We start from the raw sequence: 14,222 nt of genomic DNA, 5'->3' as shown, positions 1-14,222 counted from the left end.
CCGACAGGGAGGCTGGGTCTTGTGATGTCCCTGCCTCTGCCCTGGGGTCTCACCTCAGCACCAGTAGACATTTACTCCATTGTTGATACGTGTCTCTGCTTCAGAGCAGGTTCATCAAGCACAACACACACACACCATACACACATAACATGCAACATATGCATACCACGCACACGTAACACGTGCCACAGATATACCACCCACACATAACACAAAACAACATACATGCACCACCCCACACAACACATGTACCACTCACACATAACAAAACAACATACAGGCACCACACACACATCATACATGCACCACCCACAAGACACACACACCACATGATAACATACATGTGCCACCCACCCACAACACAAAACATACATGCACCACCCACGCCACACACACGATAATGTACATGTACCACCCACACATGACACATAACACACACGTACCACACATGCGACATGCATGCACCACCCCACACAACACATACCACCCACGTAACACAAAACAACATACATGCACCACACACAACATACACATGCCACCCCACATAACATACATACCACATGATAACATGCATGTTCCACCCCACATAACACACAACATGCACTCACCATCCACAACGCCTGATACATGGTCCCACACACTTAACCTCTTGCCTCACTTTATCGCTTCCTTGATGCTTTCCTTGCTTACTGCACTTTCCTCTTGTCTTTACACATCTGTCTTCACAGGGAGCAAGAAGAAGACAAGGAAATAGCCGATTTCCTGAGAATCAAGTTAAAACCTCTAGACAAAGTAACCAAATCTCCAGCCAGTGAGTGCAAACATTATTCCTCCTCCTCGCCGATCCAAGAGAAAAGGGCATTTAAAAGAGACCTGGGATGCTTTCTAGAGATCCAACTAGGGCACAGATGGCAGCAGGCAGGGCCGGCTTCATGGGCGTGCAAGCTGTGCCGTCTCCCAGCGCCCCAGGCCGGAAGGGTACTGTGCTTGCTTTAATGTTCTGCTGTTGCTGCCTTGAAACTCAGAAGAATTCTGGAACCAGGGGCCCCGCATTTTCCTTTTGCACTGGGTTCTACAAACTGTGTAGCTGGTCCTGGCAGCAGCTGTTGCTCTTTCATCACGTGTTTTGATACGTTTCATAGAAGAAGCAGGGTGGCCACTGAGGCAAGAAGGTGGGGACTGAGGCTCAGGGAGCTCTGGCCTCTGCTGGAGCTGGAATCTCTGGAGGAGTGGAACCCAAAGCATGCCTCGCAGAATATTAGCCTCATAAGACACTCAGAGCAAAAAGGGTTCCGTATGAAATAAGTTTGGCAAATGCTGTGTTTTTGACCCTCTATTTGTTGGTCCCAATGTCCGCTAGCATACTGAAGTGATAACGGGTCCTGCTGTCTTCCCTTTGTTGACCCAATGAGGCTGCTTTCGGTTATAAGAAATGGATGCCCAATTCAAACTAGCCTAAGCAAGAAAGGGGATTTGTTGGAAGAAGAGCAACAAGAACCAGGACTTCAGGGACTGGACACTGCTAGGATGTCATCTCTTTTCCTCCCTTTCTCGTCTCCACCCCAGTTTGCATGTTAGCTTCATTTTCTCCTACTACACAGGCCTTCTCCGTGGGGCCAGAGCTCCAGAACCACAGCTCAGCGGCAGTGGGGCGACACCACAGACACTCTCTCCTGGTATCTAAACATATAAATCTCAGTGAAAGATGCTGATTGGCCTTTCCTGGATCATGTTCCCACCTCCTAGGCCCATCACTGCCCCCAAGAGGCTGGGATACTGTGATTGGCTGGATCTATGTCACATGCCCACTCCTGTAGCCACAGCGACATGAGCTGTGACCAGAGGAAAAGGGACTGGAAATCTTTCTAGGACGACAAAACCCCAAAGTTGCCACTATCTACTACAGCCACAAACCTAGTTTTCCCTGACCATCCATTAACATCCCATGAAAACACGGTTGTAGAATGTGGGAGGATAAAGAAAGAGAAGAGCCATGATCACTTCCACAGGCCCCTAAAATCAAAAGGCACGAGGTCCTTGTGTCCTCAATGGACTGTCTCTTCCAGGAAAGGCCAATTAGGAAAACTCCACTTACCTATGGAGAAGGAGCAAAGAAACTTGCCTTCTATGTAGGGTTATGGATAGAAAAAAGAATTCTAGCAAGAAATCAAAACACCAAGACTGTACCATGTGCAAGGGGCCAAGTGTGGGGTCCAAGTTTACACTACTTATCTGCTGTTGGAATCCCATGTTTAAAAATTAAACCTAACATAAAACCAGTGAAATCTCTGGGACCCCAGCAAAGCAAATGCAAAATTGCTCAGTAGGAACCCTACAGCATCCCATAATACACAGCCTACAGATAAAACAACCCCCATGAAGATGAGCTCCCAATAAAAATTTAAAACTCATGGAGACTTGAACCACCACGAGGGCAGTCATTAGATGCAACAAAGAGACTGTCTTCCCAAGAACCAGAAATAACTATCTAAAAGAGACAATAAGTATATTTAAAATGATTAAAAGGACAGAAGAAGGACTACCCCCCAAAATGAAATAGGAGGACGCTTTGAAAAAAGAAAAGGTAGATTTGCAAACAATTAGCCTTCTAAAAAAATTACCATCACTGAAGTAAAAACTCAATAGATTAAACACAGTGACACAGCTGAAGGAGGATTCATTAACTTGGAAGACAGAGGTGAGGAAATTACCCAGATTGCAGCACAGAGAGAGAAAGAGGTGGAAAATATGAAAGGGAATTATGAAACATGGAGGATAGGGTAAGTAGGTCCAACTTATGTCTAATAAGCATTCCAGAAGGAGAGAGAACAGAGAATGAGAGATGGGGGCATCCGAAAAGACAATGTATGCATTTTGCAGAATTGAAAGATGTGAGCCCTCATGTTGTTCCAGTCAAAAAGTGACTGGAACAACATTTCTCATTTATCCATTCACCAAATACCTCTTGAAGACCAGACCCTGTGCTGGGCTTGGCAGATATGACAGTGAGGAGAAGTGCATAGGACTGAAAGCTGTGGTTGGAAGCCAAGGAACGAAAGCCAGTGGGCCCACAGTCAGCGACAGTCATCAGGACCACCAGCACGCCAGCTCTCCACACCACCTGATCTGTGGAGTAGAAGCAAGGCCTGGCCAGGAGTGGGGAGGGGACTAGGGCTGTATATGATCAGGGCTCTCCTCGCCTCACCTCTCCCTCTCACCCTTTTCTCCTCTTTCTCTCTCTGTTCCTACCTTGCTGCAGGCTCCCGAGCAGAGAAGAAAGCAGAGCCCCCACCTAGTAAGCCCACGGTGGCCAAGACGGGGCTGGCGCTCATCAAGGATTGCTGTGGGGCCACCCAGTGCAATATCATGTAGCCCCCACGTGGGGTGCCCCCAGGGCAATGGGGACCCCCTTCCCATCCTCTTGTCTTCATAGCCCCCATTTCACTGGGGCCCAAGAGCTCTCCAAGGCCAAAGGGGTTGAAGGCAAGCCCGTGACTGCCGCCAGGGGCCGTGGGCGCGGCAGGCGGGCCCAGCCGTCCTGTACAGAGTGTAGCAATAGGCAGTCCCTCACCGTCGCATGGCCCTCCCCAGAGCATGCTGAACCCAGGAGTCTGTCTCACTGTTTATCCAACCACCAGGAAAGGTCCTCCCTCAAAAAAGTATATCTCCACTTCTATCTAGCTGTATCTAACCCACCGTGCGAATGAACTGGGGGAGGGGCATGGTCCCCAGGTGTGTATAGTCGTGACTCTTCAACAGTTGAGCACCACATTGGACTCATCCCCCATCCGCCCTCCTAGCTCTGCTGTCAGGCCTGCCCCAAATGGGCACAGCTCCCATCCTCCATCTCTCCTCTCCCAGGGGCTGTACCCTCGAAGGCTCCACACAGCCCACGTGCTTTGAAGACACAGAGGGGCCCGTCTGTAAAGAATGAGCTTGTGTGTGGTGTCGTGGTCTCATCTCCCGCTTCTTTCCCTCCTGTGTCTGGGCACGGTTCCCATCAGGAGCACGTCCACTTCCTCTTGGCTCTTTGTTACCTTACCATGTCTGCCCCAGGTGTGTGGAGCAGGTGTGGGGGGGTGGGGCCTGGGCTGGGGCACACCCAGTGCCGGGAAGAGGCAGTGGACAGCTGGAGGCTCCAACACCGAGGCAAGGGGACCCAGAGCAGATGCTGACCCAGGCGCTCTCCACCCACTGGGGGCCACTGGAGGGAGTGCCAGCGGGACGCCACTCACCAGCCTAACACACAGACCTCCGCAAACAACAACGGCGGTGGGAGAGTCGGCCTGACCCAACCGTGTCCCGTCATTGGTGGTGTATTGTAACCAGCCTAACAATTCCACCAGTGTAACAATGTACATCTGCTACAGCCAGCCCGGCACAGCCCGTGTGACCTCTCTGTACGTGTGAGTGTGTTGTGACCGGCCTCAGTAGTTAGCCTAACCCAAGATTCGCTGATGTACAATCATCCATCGGAGAAAATAAAAATAGAAACCGCGTACGCAGCCTTTATAAAGTTTTTACTTTTTTCTTGACTGTGGAAGGAATCCATGTACATAGTGAATCATCTAAAAAGTAGAGAAAGTATAAACAAGTTTTTTGTTCTTTGGGGTTTTTTTTTTTTTTAACTCCCATAATTCCTCCAACTAGAGATCGCTCTGACATTTTGGCATATTTCCTTTCAGTCTTTTTTTATGCTTTTTTTTTTCACGATTGACGTCATATTGTACCATTTTATTACCAGTTTTCTTTCTTCTGTTAGCATTGTATCCCTGTTGTGTCACGTCATTAAAAGCTCTTTGTAAACATTAAACACTCTTCATAAATATTTACAGTGGCTGCTTAGTAATCCATCTTGGGGATATTCCGTTATTTAACCATTTCCTCATTGTTGGACATTTAGGCTGTTTCTAGTTCTTCAGTATTACAAATAATGTCACGATAAACATCCTGAGGGATAAAGCTTCATCTGAGTTCCTGACCTTTCCTTAAGATAAACTCCTAGAAGTAAAAGTCTTAGGCCGTTAATGGGTCGCAGTTTTCAAAATATTTATAAATCAAAAGTTAATCCGAATTTCTCTCAAGTCAAGGTGACACAAAGCATCTCTGAGGACCCCGGAGTCTTGGGTTCGATGGCCCCTCCCAGTGGGCAGCATGCCCTCAGCCCCTCCCCCTCGGTCTCAGATGTGTTTCTGCTTCCTCCCAGGCTCCAGCCTGCACGTCACTTCCTGCCGTTCTGAAGCTGCAGAGGCTCCCTCAGGACACTGCCAGTGCCACCTCTCCTCTTCTTCTAAGGACACCAGTCATTGGGTACAGGGCCCACCCTAAACCCAGGGTGATCTCATCTTGAGTCTTCCCTTAATTACTTCTGCAAAGACCCTATTTCCAAACGGGTCCCATTCTGAGGGACCAAGTAGGCATGAACTCCGGGGGCACACTATTCAACCTACAACACAGATGCTTCCCATTCTTGCAATAAAAATAAAGGCTACAGATGGCCCGCCACTCTCCCTTCCCTGGAGAAAATGCGGGCCTGAGCCCAGACCAACTAGAGAGCAGTCACTCACCGATCCAACAAGCCGAGGGAGATCGAAACCCTCATAAAAATCCTGCCTCTAGTCCGTCTACTGAGCTCTGGGGTAGACCTAACTTATGTTCCTGCTATTTCTATTGATTTTTTTTTAAGACAAAAATACATCATTTATTTAGGCTTTCACAGAAGAGCAGAAGAAAGTAATGATTCAAGATGCTTCCCCATCATCAGAGCTGCCTGCAAAGCTGGGAAGCCTGGCAGACCGCAGGGTCCTGCACACCCAGACTTGCTCCTTTGGGAAGGCTTTGGGAGAAGGGGCATAATAATAAGAGTAAGATGTATTGAGGGCTTTGTCGCTGTGCTCTGAGCCATGTGTCCACATTTTCTCGTCTGCTCCTCACATCAACCCCACGAGGCAGATCCTATCATCACGTCCACTTCCCAGATGAGGAAGTGGTCCAAGGTCCCAGAGGCAGTTAGTGATGGGACCACCATTCATTCCCCTCCTCCTCCTGTATCCTCAATAGTCTCCTCTCTTCCCATCAGCATTTGAACAAATCTTTCCCATTAAAAGACAAACAACCCCCCATCCCATCTTCCTTTGCAGACACCGCCTTTCTTTACATCTTCACAGAATCGTCTATCTTGCTATCTCCATTTTCCTTATCTCTAGCCCCCTCCTCAACCTATTTTAATCTGGTTTCTGTCACTGTCTTGTCACAGACCCCTCTCACCAGGGACGTAACCATTTGGTTATCCAGGGGAGGAGAAATCCTTTTTCTTTACCCGTCTTAGGTTCTCCAGCTGGAGTCCTGTAAATGAGACTGGCCAGCTTAACAAGAGGAAAACAAACAGAAGTTTATTAACCTGTGCATCGTGCACGTACACATGGGAGCACCCAGCGATGAGTAACTCAAAGAGGTGGTTAGAACTTGAGCTTATATACCATCTTAGCCAAAACAAAGGAAAAGGCATTTTGGGTGCCTGGGCGGGGGAAGCAATTTATAGGAAGGTGACCAGGAAAAGGATCATGAACAAGGATGGTTTAGTAAGATTAGTTACGCAGATTTAAGTCCTGCCTTCTCCATTGCTAAGAGTCCTCCTCTTCCTGGTATGGGAAGGGAAGACAGCTTTTGCAAATGGAAATTTCCTTTCTAAATGGAAATTTCCTTTACAAAAGGAAAACTCTGTGCCATTTTTAGACCTTTTCCTGCCTCTGCTGGTTCTCAATGGCCTTTAGCTCAAAATAATCCATATGCCAAAGGGGCATATTTTCGGGTGGCATATTCTGCACCCCTCATTTACAGCCAGTTGACACACCTCAGCGCTCACTCTGTCCTAGTTTGCTGCAGCATGTTGCAACACACACTTGACCCGACCGCCAAGATGCCCCACTCTCTAGGTGTACCTCCCACTGCTCAGGAGGACCTCCTCCAGTCTCCTTTATCACTTCCGTGTCCTCAGAGCCTGGCCCTCGGCATTCTGCTCTTCCCTCTCTCCTGGTCTTAGATGGCCATCTGCACTCTGCTCTTGCATTCTCTCTTTCACCTGGATCTTTCTCCTATGCTCAGGCCATTTCTCCAACTGCTTCCCGAGAATCTCCATTAGGATCCAGAATGGGTACATCAAATGTGCCATGTCTGAATCATGTCGGCAAACCGGCCCACCACCTGTTTTTGTAAATTAAGTTTTCTTGGTACATAACCAAGTGCATTTGTGTATGTATCGTCTATGGCTGCTCTCGTACGCCAACAGCAGAGCTGAGTAGTTGTGGCAGAGACCGCATGGCCTGCAAATCCTAAAATACCTCCTCTCTGGCCCTTGAAGAAAAAGTTAGCCAACCCTCATCCTACACTGCCTCAGCTTCCTCTGTGTTTTTCATCTCAGGAATGGGCACCAGCCATTTGCCCAAGGTCACCCAAGGGCTTGTCCTGGACTCTTCTATTCCTCCTCGCATCCATGCAATTGCCAAGTCTGTAGCTTCTACCTCCTAAGTTTCTCCAGGAGCTGCCCGCACCGCCACACCCCCAGGGTAGCCACCATCATCTTTGCTTGGTCAACTGCAGTAGCTTCTTAACTGGCCTTAGCGCTGGTCATGCTCCACACAGCGGCCGGGTGCTTTTCTGAATAATGCAAACCTGGTTGTCATTCCCCTCTTGAAGACCATTCCCATGGCCTTTAGGATGAAATCTGTGTTCTTTCACATGGTTTAAAAGCCCTTCGCGGGTCTGGCCCCTTCCAGCATTCCTAGCCTCATCGCATCTGTCGCTTGGATCTCTCTTTGCATTGGGGCCACAGAAGGCTTCTTTGGCTCTTCTTGCCACGCCATCTGTTGGCTCCTTTCATGGACTTTCACACGCTGTTACCTGGGCCCAGAACTTCTCAGATTCGCCACTGGCCCTTCTTCTCATCACCCTTTCTCTGGTCCACCTGTGAGCCACTCTGAAGCCAGAATGACCTTCCTCGAGTGCAAATCTAACCAGGTGTGTTGCTTCTCCGTTTGAAACTCTCCTGTACCTTCCCGCCATCCTCATAGTAGCCTGGGTTTCTGAGGCCCTATGTGACCCGGCCCCCCGCATGTCTGTCCCACCTCCTTTCTCCCAGCTCCTCCAGCTTCACACCCTTGCCCACACCAATATTTAAGGGGAGACACTGCGTGGGAGCAGCTGGAGAGGAGGCAAGATCACCAGGCAGCATCAAGGAGGGTGTGTCCACAGCATCCAACCTGACCCAGAGGTCACGCGACCTTAAGAACTTTATGAAAAGGGACTGGCGATAGGGTGCAGTTGATGAGCAGTTTCAGTAAGTTGCTGGCAAGGAAGCCAGCTGCATCAAGCAGGAGAGTGCTCCTTCACCCACTGTTCCAACGGAGGGAGGGGGATCATCACCCCCATTTGGCAGATAGGGAAACTGAGGCTCAGAGAGGGGGGTGATCAGCCCAAGGTCACACAGCATGTAAGTGGTAGAGCCAGGACTCCAGTCTGAGAGCAGGGTGAGAGCCGGGCTCAGGGTGTTTCTCATTTCCAGGCCCAGCAACATCACCACCCCATTCCCTGTTGAGCTGTAATTGATTCCAGGTGACTCATGGCCATGCCGGCAGCAGCTGAGCCTCTTATAAACCTTTCCATTCTGCAGTGGCTGGGCAGCACTGACCTGCAGGAGCTCACAGCTCAGCTCCTCTGCAGCTCGAGAAGAAGCAGTTACGACATGCCCAGTGCCACCAGCAGGACACTGGGTGGGCCCCATGGGCTGGGGCAAAACATGCAGGGAAGCTGGCTTGAGGAACAAATGTCAGGCCATTTTTCCATTCGTTCATTCCACTCGTGAAGGCAGCACGTGGCGGGTACTGGGGAACAGAGCTGAGCCCGACAGGGACGGCCCTGCCTTCAGGTAACGTACGTTCTAGTGAGCGGGATGGACATCAAGCAGGGGAGGCCTCACCACTGTTAAGTCTGAACGAAACCCACTGACCAGCAGGATTAGCCAACTGGGTGCTGCCCTCACAAAGCTGACAGGGAGGGGACACGTGAACACAGTGCGGTGTGACAAGCTGTCGTAACCCAAATGTCAGCTGAAACCCCGTTCCACATACTTCCGCTGGATGTCCGCATCTTCTCCCGGGCTTAGGGTCCCACAGCCACCCCCGACCCTGATGGCTTCCCCACCGCTCTCCAGACCCTCACATCCCTTCCAAGGCGTCCCGCCCTCTACTCTCACCAAGGCTGACATGGAACTCAGCTCCCTCTTCCCTACTCAGCACGGAGACCAAGCTGTACCAGGCCTCAGAAAGTGAAGCCCAGCTTCCAGAACATTCATGGAGGTGGGAGGGGGTTCACGTCTCAGCCACACAGACCAGTGAAGAATTGACTATTCCATTTCCCATTTCCACCAGCTCTGTCATGTGGATGGCTGCCCCCCATCTCCAGGTCTCTTCACCAGCAATGTCCCTCCCACTTCAGGAGTCCCTCGACTCCAGGCCCGCTGCATTTCGAGAGAAGGCTCGGCCGTGCTGCTAGCCAGCTCTGGGGCTCACCTCCCACCCACGAAGCTTTATTTCTCTGCTAATAAGATGGATGTGGCTCATTGCCTCTCCTCCCACAGGAAGAGCAGCCCTATCGGGTTTGGGTTTTGATGAACAGCTGTGGAATTCCTCCATCCCACTAGGAGAGCAGTGAGCACAGAGGCCGCAGGAGCGTGGGAGAGAGCAGCTAACCGAGTCTGGGTTTCTGGGACTTTCTTGAGGGAGGACACATGTCCACGGTGAGACGCAGCAGGGAGCGGAGCTGGAGGAGGCGAGGCTGGGGTGGTGTGGGAGTGGGGGCCGCCCGGCTGAGAGGGCCTCTCGGTGGCCCCCGCTGCCCCCAAGGCGGAGCTGGAGCCCCCTGCATCGGGAGCTCTCTGCATCAGGATTCTCTGCGTTGTAAGTAACCCAAATTGAATCTAAACAGGCAAAAAGTAAGGGCATTTCCTGGCTCCTGGGCTGGGATGTCCAGAGATCTAGGGTCCCATGGGGTCCAGGGCTTCACACGCTGTCACTTGGACTCAGACTGGCTCTTGCAAGGTCAATCAGGCAGGTACCTAACTAGTGCTGGCCAGGTGATTGCTAATTGACTGGTTTAAGACTCCATTTCTGGGAGAGCTGAAACTGTAGTCAAGTCTCAGTTTGGTGATGTGGGACTTAGCATAAGCAACTCCATTTTGGGCCCCATGTCTCATTTTAAACAGTCACATGCCCAGCCCGGAATCACTTGCTGGGCCAGAGGGGTGTGGCTCTTTGCTTAGTCAAGCTGGGGTCCAAAGGCTGACCCTGGAGCCAGGGGCGGGGTCAGCCCAGTTGTGCCAGAAGAGAGAGAATGGATGCTGGGAAGTTAAAGTGTCCCCTGCCTTTTAAAGAATCAGAAACAGGCTTTCAAAGAAGGGCAGGGATTTGCTAAGGTCTCCAGCAAGCTCACCAAAGCCGGGACAGAACCCAGACCCCGACCCTATGCCCAGGCCGATTCAATGTTCTGTGTCCCCTTCTCTCTCCGACATCCAGCCCAGCCCCACGGGCAGGCCAGGCCAGAAAGAAATCGAGCTGGCGCTGGGACTGCCAGGCCCCTGTGGCCCCCAGCATGCTCTTAACTTGCTTCACCCAAGAGCTGTTTGTTCAGGTTGGAGCAGCAACTGTTGACCCATGTGAGCCACGATCTGCGTGTTCGGAAGGGAAGACAGTCCTGAGGGAGCATTTCTGTGGCTTCAGGCTCCGGGCGGGGCTGGCGGAAGCGTGGCCCCGGGGCCAGTCAGCACCTGAACCTAACTGCCCGACGTTGGGGCCTCTGTCTCCAGAGAGGCCCAGGCAGCCAGTGCAACAATATTAAGATGATTTTTAATTTTGAAATCATTTTGGACTTACAGAAGAGTTGTCTTTAAAACGGTACAAAAAAATCCCCGTATGCCCTTGGCGCTCAGAGTCACTGATGGCTAGGACTTCGCTGCCTCTGCTTTATTCCCGTTCTCTATCTGCACGTTTGGTTTTTTTCCCCAGAATGATTTTAGATGCAGCCTTAACGTCGCTTTGCCCTTAAATCCTTCAGCACGTGTTAAAGAACGCGGGCGTTCCCTCTCATCTTGCAGAAAAATTCTCCAAGTCCAGTGACACCATCCTGTTTTCCAGTAATTGCATGCCATTGATTGTCCTGATATTTGCCGTTATGGCGATTGTCCTCCTTCCCTCTCTGAGATCTGGCCCAGGAGGAAGCATGGCTTTTCAAGGCCACGTCTCTTTGGTTTCCTTCCATTTTTCTCTCTCTCTCATGACCCTTATGGTTTTGAGAGCCCAGGCCAGTGGTTTTAGCAGACAGCCTGCATTTTAAACATGTTTCTCTGGCGAGTCGATGCCCTCTCCGATTTGAGAACCACTCCCCCACAGGGGTCTTCCTGTCTGAGCCCGAGTCCGAGGCAGGAAGGTATGGCTGGGTCCACGTCTTACTCATCAGGTCCCCACACTGGGCTTAGTGAAGACTGGACTTTGGAGCTGCGTAGACCAGGGCTTCCGGCTCAGCTGTGCCATGGAGTGACCTGGGCTCACCCTCTGCAGCCTCACGTTCCCCATCTGTAAACCTCAGTGTGCAGGCAGGGGCTGGCTGGACTGGTCGGTCTTTAAGGGCCCTTGCAGCTTCGAAGCTTGGTTGTTGACCCTCGAAAGGTTTAGCCCAGGAGCCTTTCTTCCTGTGAGCTGGATTGGATATCTTGGGCCTCCTACGTCAGTCATGCATTCATTCATCAAACACTTATGGATCATCTAGGAGGTGAACCTGTGACTTGCTTGGAACTAATGGAAGCTGGCGAAGATGCTGGGAGGTCACTGTCCTGATTACGTGACATTATGTAAGGCTCCCTCTTGGCGGACTGGAGAGATTCTCCTCGCTGGCTTGGTGAACTATGCTGCCATTTTGAGGAAGCCCATATGGCAGGGAACGGTGGGCGGCCTCCAAGATTTGCAGGTGGCTTCCAGCTGACAGCCAACAAAACCTGGGGCCCTCAGCCAGCAGAGGGCGGAGGGTCAGCAAGGGGGAGGCCTCAGAGTCCATGTGCAAAACCGCATTGGCATCCCCACATACAGAAGCAAACAGGAATTCTACTTGAGGACGGACATTTCTTTCCAGAAACTTCTTTCCTGCTTCCATGTGTGGCCTGGACACACCAGATTCAGCGGCTGCTAACACCGAGGGCGGGGACCGTGTGGTCTGTGGGTGGACTCGTCTGCGCTCGCTGTGACATCAGAAACTGAGAGGGAGAAAGGGCGGGAGGTGGGAGTGGGGGCTCCCCTCATGCCAGGCCTGCAGCTGGGAAGGCTTCCCGGCAGCGATGGAAGAAGAGGCCTGTAGCTGCCTGTCGCAGTTGGAAGAGATGGGGCCAAGGTCTGCCCTGCCAGCCCGGGCCCCCCCCTACTGCCGTCCCCCTGGCTGGCTCCCCCCATGCAGCCGGCTACTCAGCTTCCACCTGCCGCTGTCTCTTCCCCTTTTCCTCCTCTGTGCCCTGAATGCCTCATTCCCAAATCCTTGCTTTCCTGGAAATGTGACTCCTTCTCTTCCTCTTGCTGAGGAAAGTTCTGGCCCTGGATCTCTGGCCTGAGATCTAAGCTCCTCATCTCACGCACCGGAAAACTGAGGGATCTTCTCTCCTGACAGTTCGATAATGCCAGCTTCGTCCCAAAGGCGACCAGGTTCCCTCATATTCCAACCCTAGCTGTTCCTCGGGGCTGCCCGGCTCCCCGGGAAACTCTCCTGGGAAAGAGACTCGACCCTTGGCCCTGAAGTGTTAGCAAATCGGATCGGCCTTCCCAGCCTCTCCCCCCGCAGAGCGGAGTCAGATGAGGCTGATGCTGTGGTCACATCGGCAGCCCGGAGGTTGGCCAGCCATCGTACAGGCCTGGAGGAAAGCCGTGCAGGAGAGTGCGAGGTCAAGTAAAGCAGGGGTGGGGACCACACCGACCGCAGGTTTATGGGGCAGCGGGTCAGGGTTCCTGCCCCTCCCCCAGCCCTGTCCCAACCGCAGAGCGGACGGAAGCGAAGGGGGTCCTTCTGTGGGGGGAAGCGGAATGCGTCCAGTCTGAGCCATGGCTCAGTCTTTGCCCACGTGGAGCAGCCAGAAACCAGAGAGGTCCCAAAGCATGATGCTCCTGGCGGGAAAGGGAACCGGCAGGGTTAACCACACGTCTGGGGTCTGGCCCTGGAGAATGACACCATCTCCTGGGCAGGGACGGGCTGCCTTCCCCCAGCCATCCTCAAGCTCCGTCTCCAGACCAGATGGGAAATCCGCAGAGAGAGAGAACGCAACGCCCTACTCCAAACCCCAATTTAGACCCACAAGCCCTCCGTGCCCCACTCTAAAGCGGCAGGGCGGCAGCTCAAGTTTTTCTGCAAAAATGTGCTACCATGGAAGGTGTTTTGAAAGGATTGCCAAAGGTTTTTAAGAGCTTTTTAAGGTTGAACTTTGAAAAACATATTGCACTTCATTAAGAAGCAATTCACCAAACATTCAAGTCTCTTCTGGGTCCTTTGAGATTCTTGCGATGGGGTGGAGGTGTGAGGGGTGTCAGTCATGGTGGTCTCAGGGGAAGGGTTTCACAATAGCATCTGTGAAAGGAGTCTTTTCCAAATGCGCTTATTCAAAAAGCATGCCTGGGGGCTGGCCCGGTGGCATAGTGGTTAAGTTCTCGTGCTCTGCTTTGGTGGCCCAGGGTTCATGGGATCAGATCCTGGGCATGGACCTACATATTGCTGGTCAAGCCATGCTGTAGAGGCATCCCACATTCAAAATAGAGGAAGACTGGCACAGATGTTAGCTCACACCAAAAAAAAAAAAAAAAAAAAAAGCACCTGCCTGGCACTGACCAAAATCAAGAAAGCCTGCAAAATGGATTTCTTCCCCAGAGAGAGAGATCCCAGAGGGCTTTTGTGGTTATTGTAGTTTCCCCACACATGATTATCAGCTGGCATTAGGCTGGAAACCTTGGAAGGTCCTGATGACAAAGGGCCAACAGTGCAGTCACCTGCTGGGGCCGGTGCCAAATTAAAAGGGCCTCCCAGACGGCAGGCCAGTTTGCTCTCCCCGCCGCCCTCAGTCAGATGTTCTGAGGGGTGAGAAGTGAGGGAACTTTATAGTCCCTCCCCTCAAACAAACACAACACTCACTTGGAAAACTCAAC

At 51.7% G+C, this 14,222-nt stretch overlaps 1 protein-coding gene across 1 annotated transcript in view; it reads left to right on the top strand.

Annotated features, from left to right (window-relative positions):
• The window catches only part of BMERB1 (bMERB domain containing 1), a 112,118-nt gene extending 107,290 nt beyond the window's left edge, over positions 1 to 4,828 (top strand). The window contains exons 5-6 of the mRNA XM_023616278.2: positions 729 to 811; positions 3,260 to 4,828. Coding sequence (XP_023472046.1) covers positions 729 to 811; positions 3,260 to 3,372 — 196 coding nt within the window. The 3' untranslated portion in view covers positions 3,373 to 4,828. The remainder of the gene's footprint in view (positions 1 to 728; positions 812 to 3,259) is intronic.
• The last annotated feature ends 9,394 nt before the right edge of the window (positions 4,829 to 14,222 follow it).

This window comes from Equus caballus, chromosome 13 (genome assembly GCF_041296265.1).
Source record: "Equus caballus isolate H_3958 breed thoroughbred chromosome 13, TB-T2T, whole genome shotgun sequence".
In the NCBI taxonomy this organism is placed as follows: Eukaryota; Metazoa; Chordata; class Mammalia; order Perissodactyla; family Equidae; genus Equus; species Equus caballus.
The sequence above is the reverse complement of the archived record's forward strand: the minus strand, read 5'-3'. Positions and strand labels throughout refer to the sequence as shown.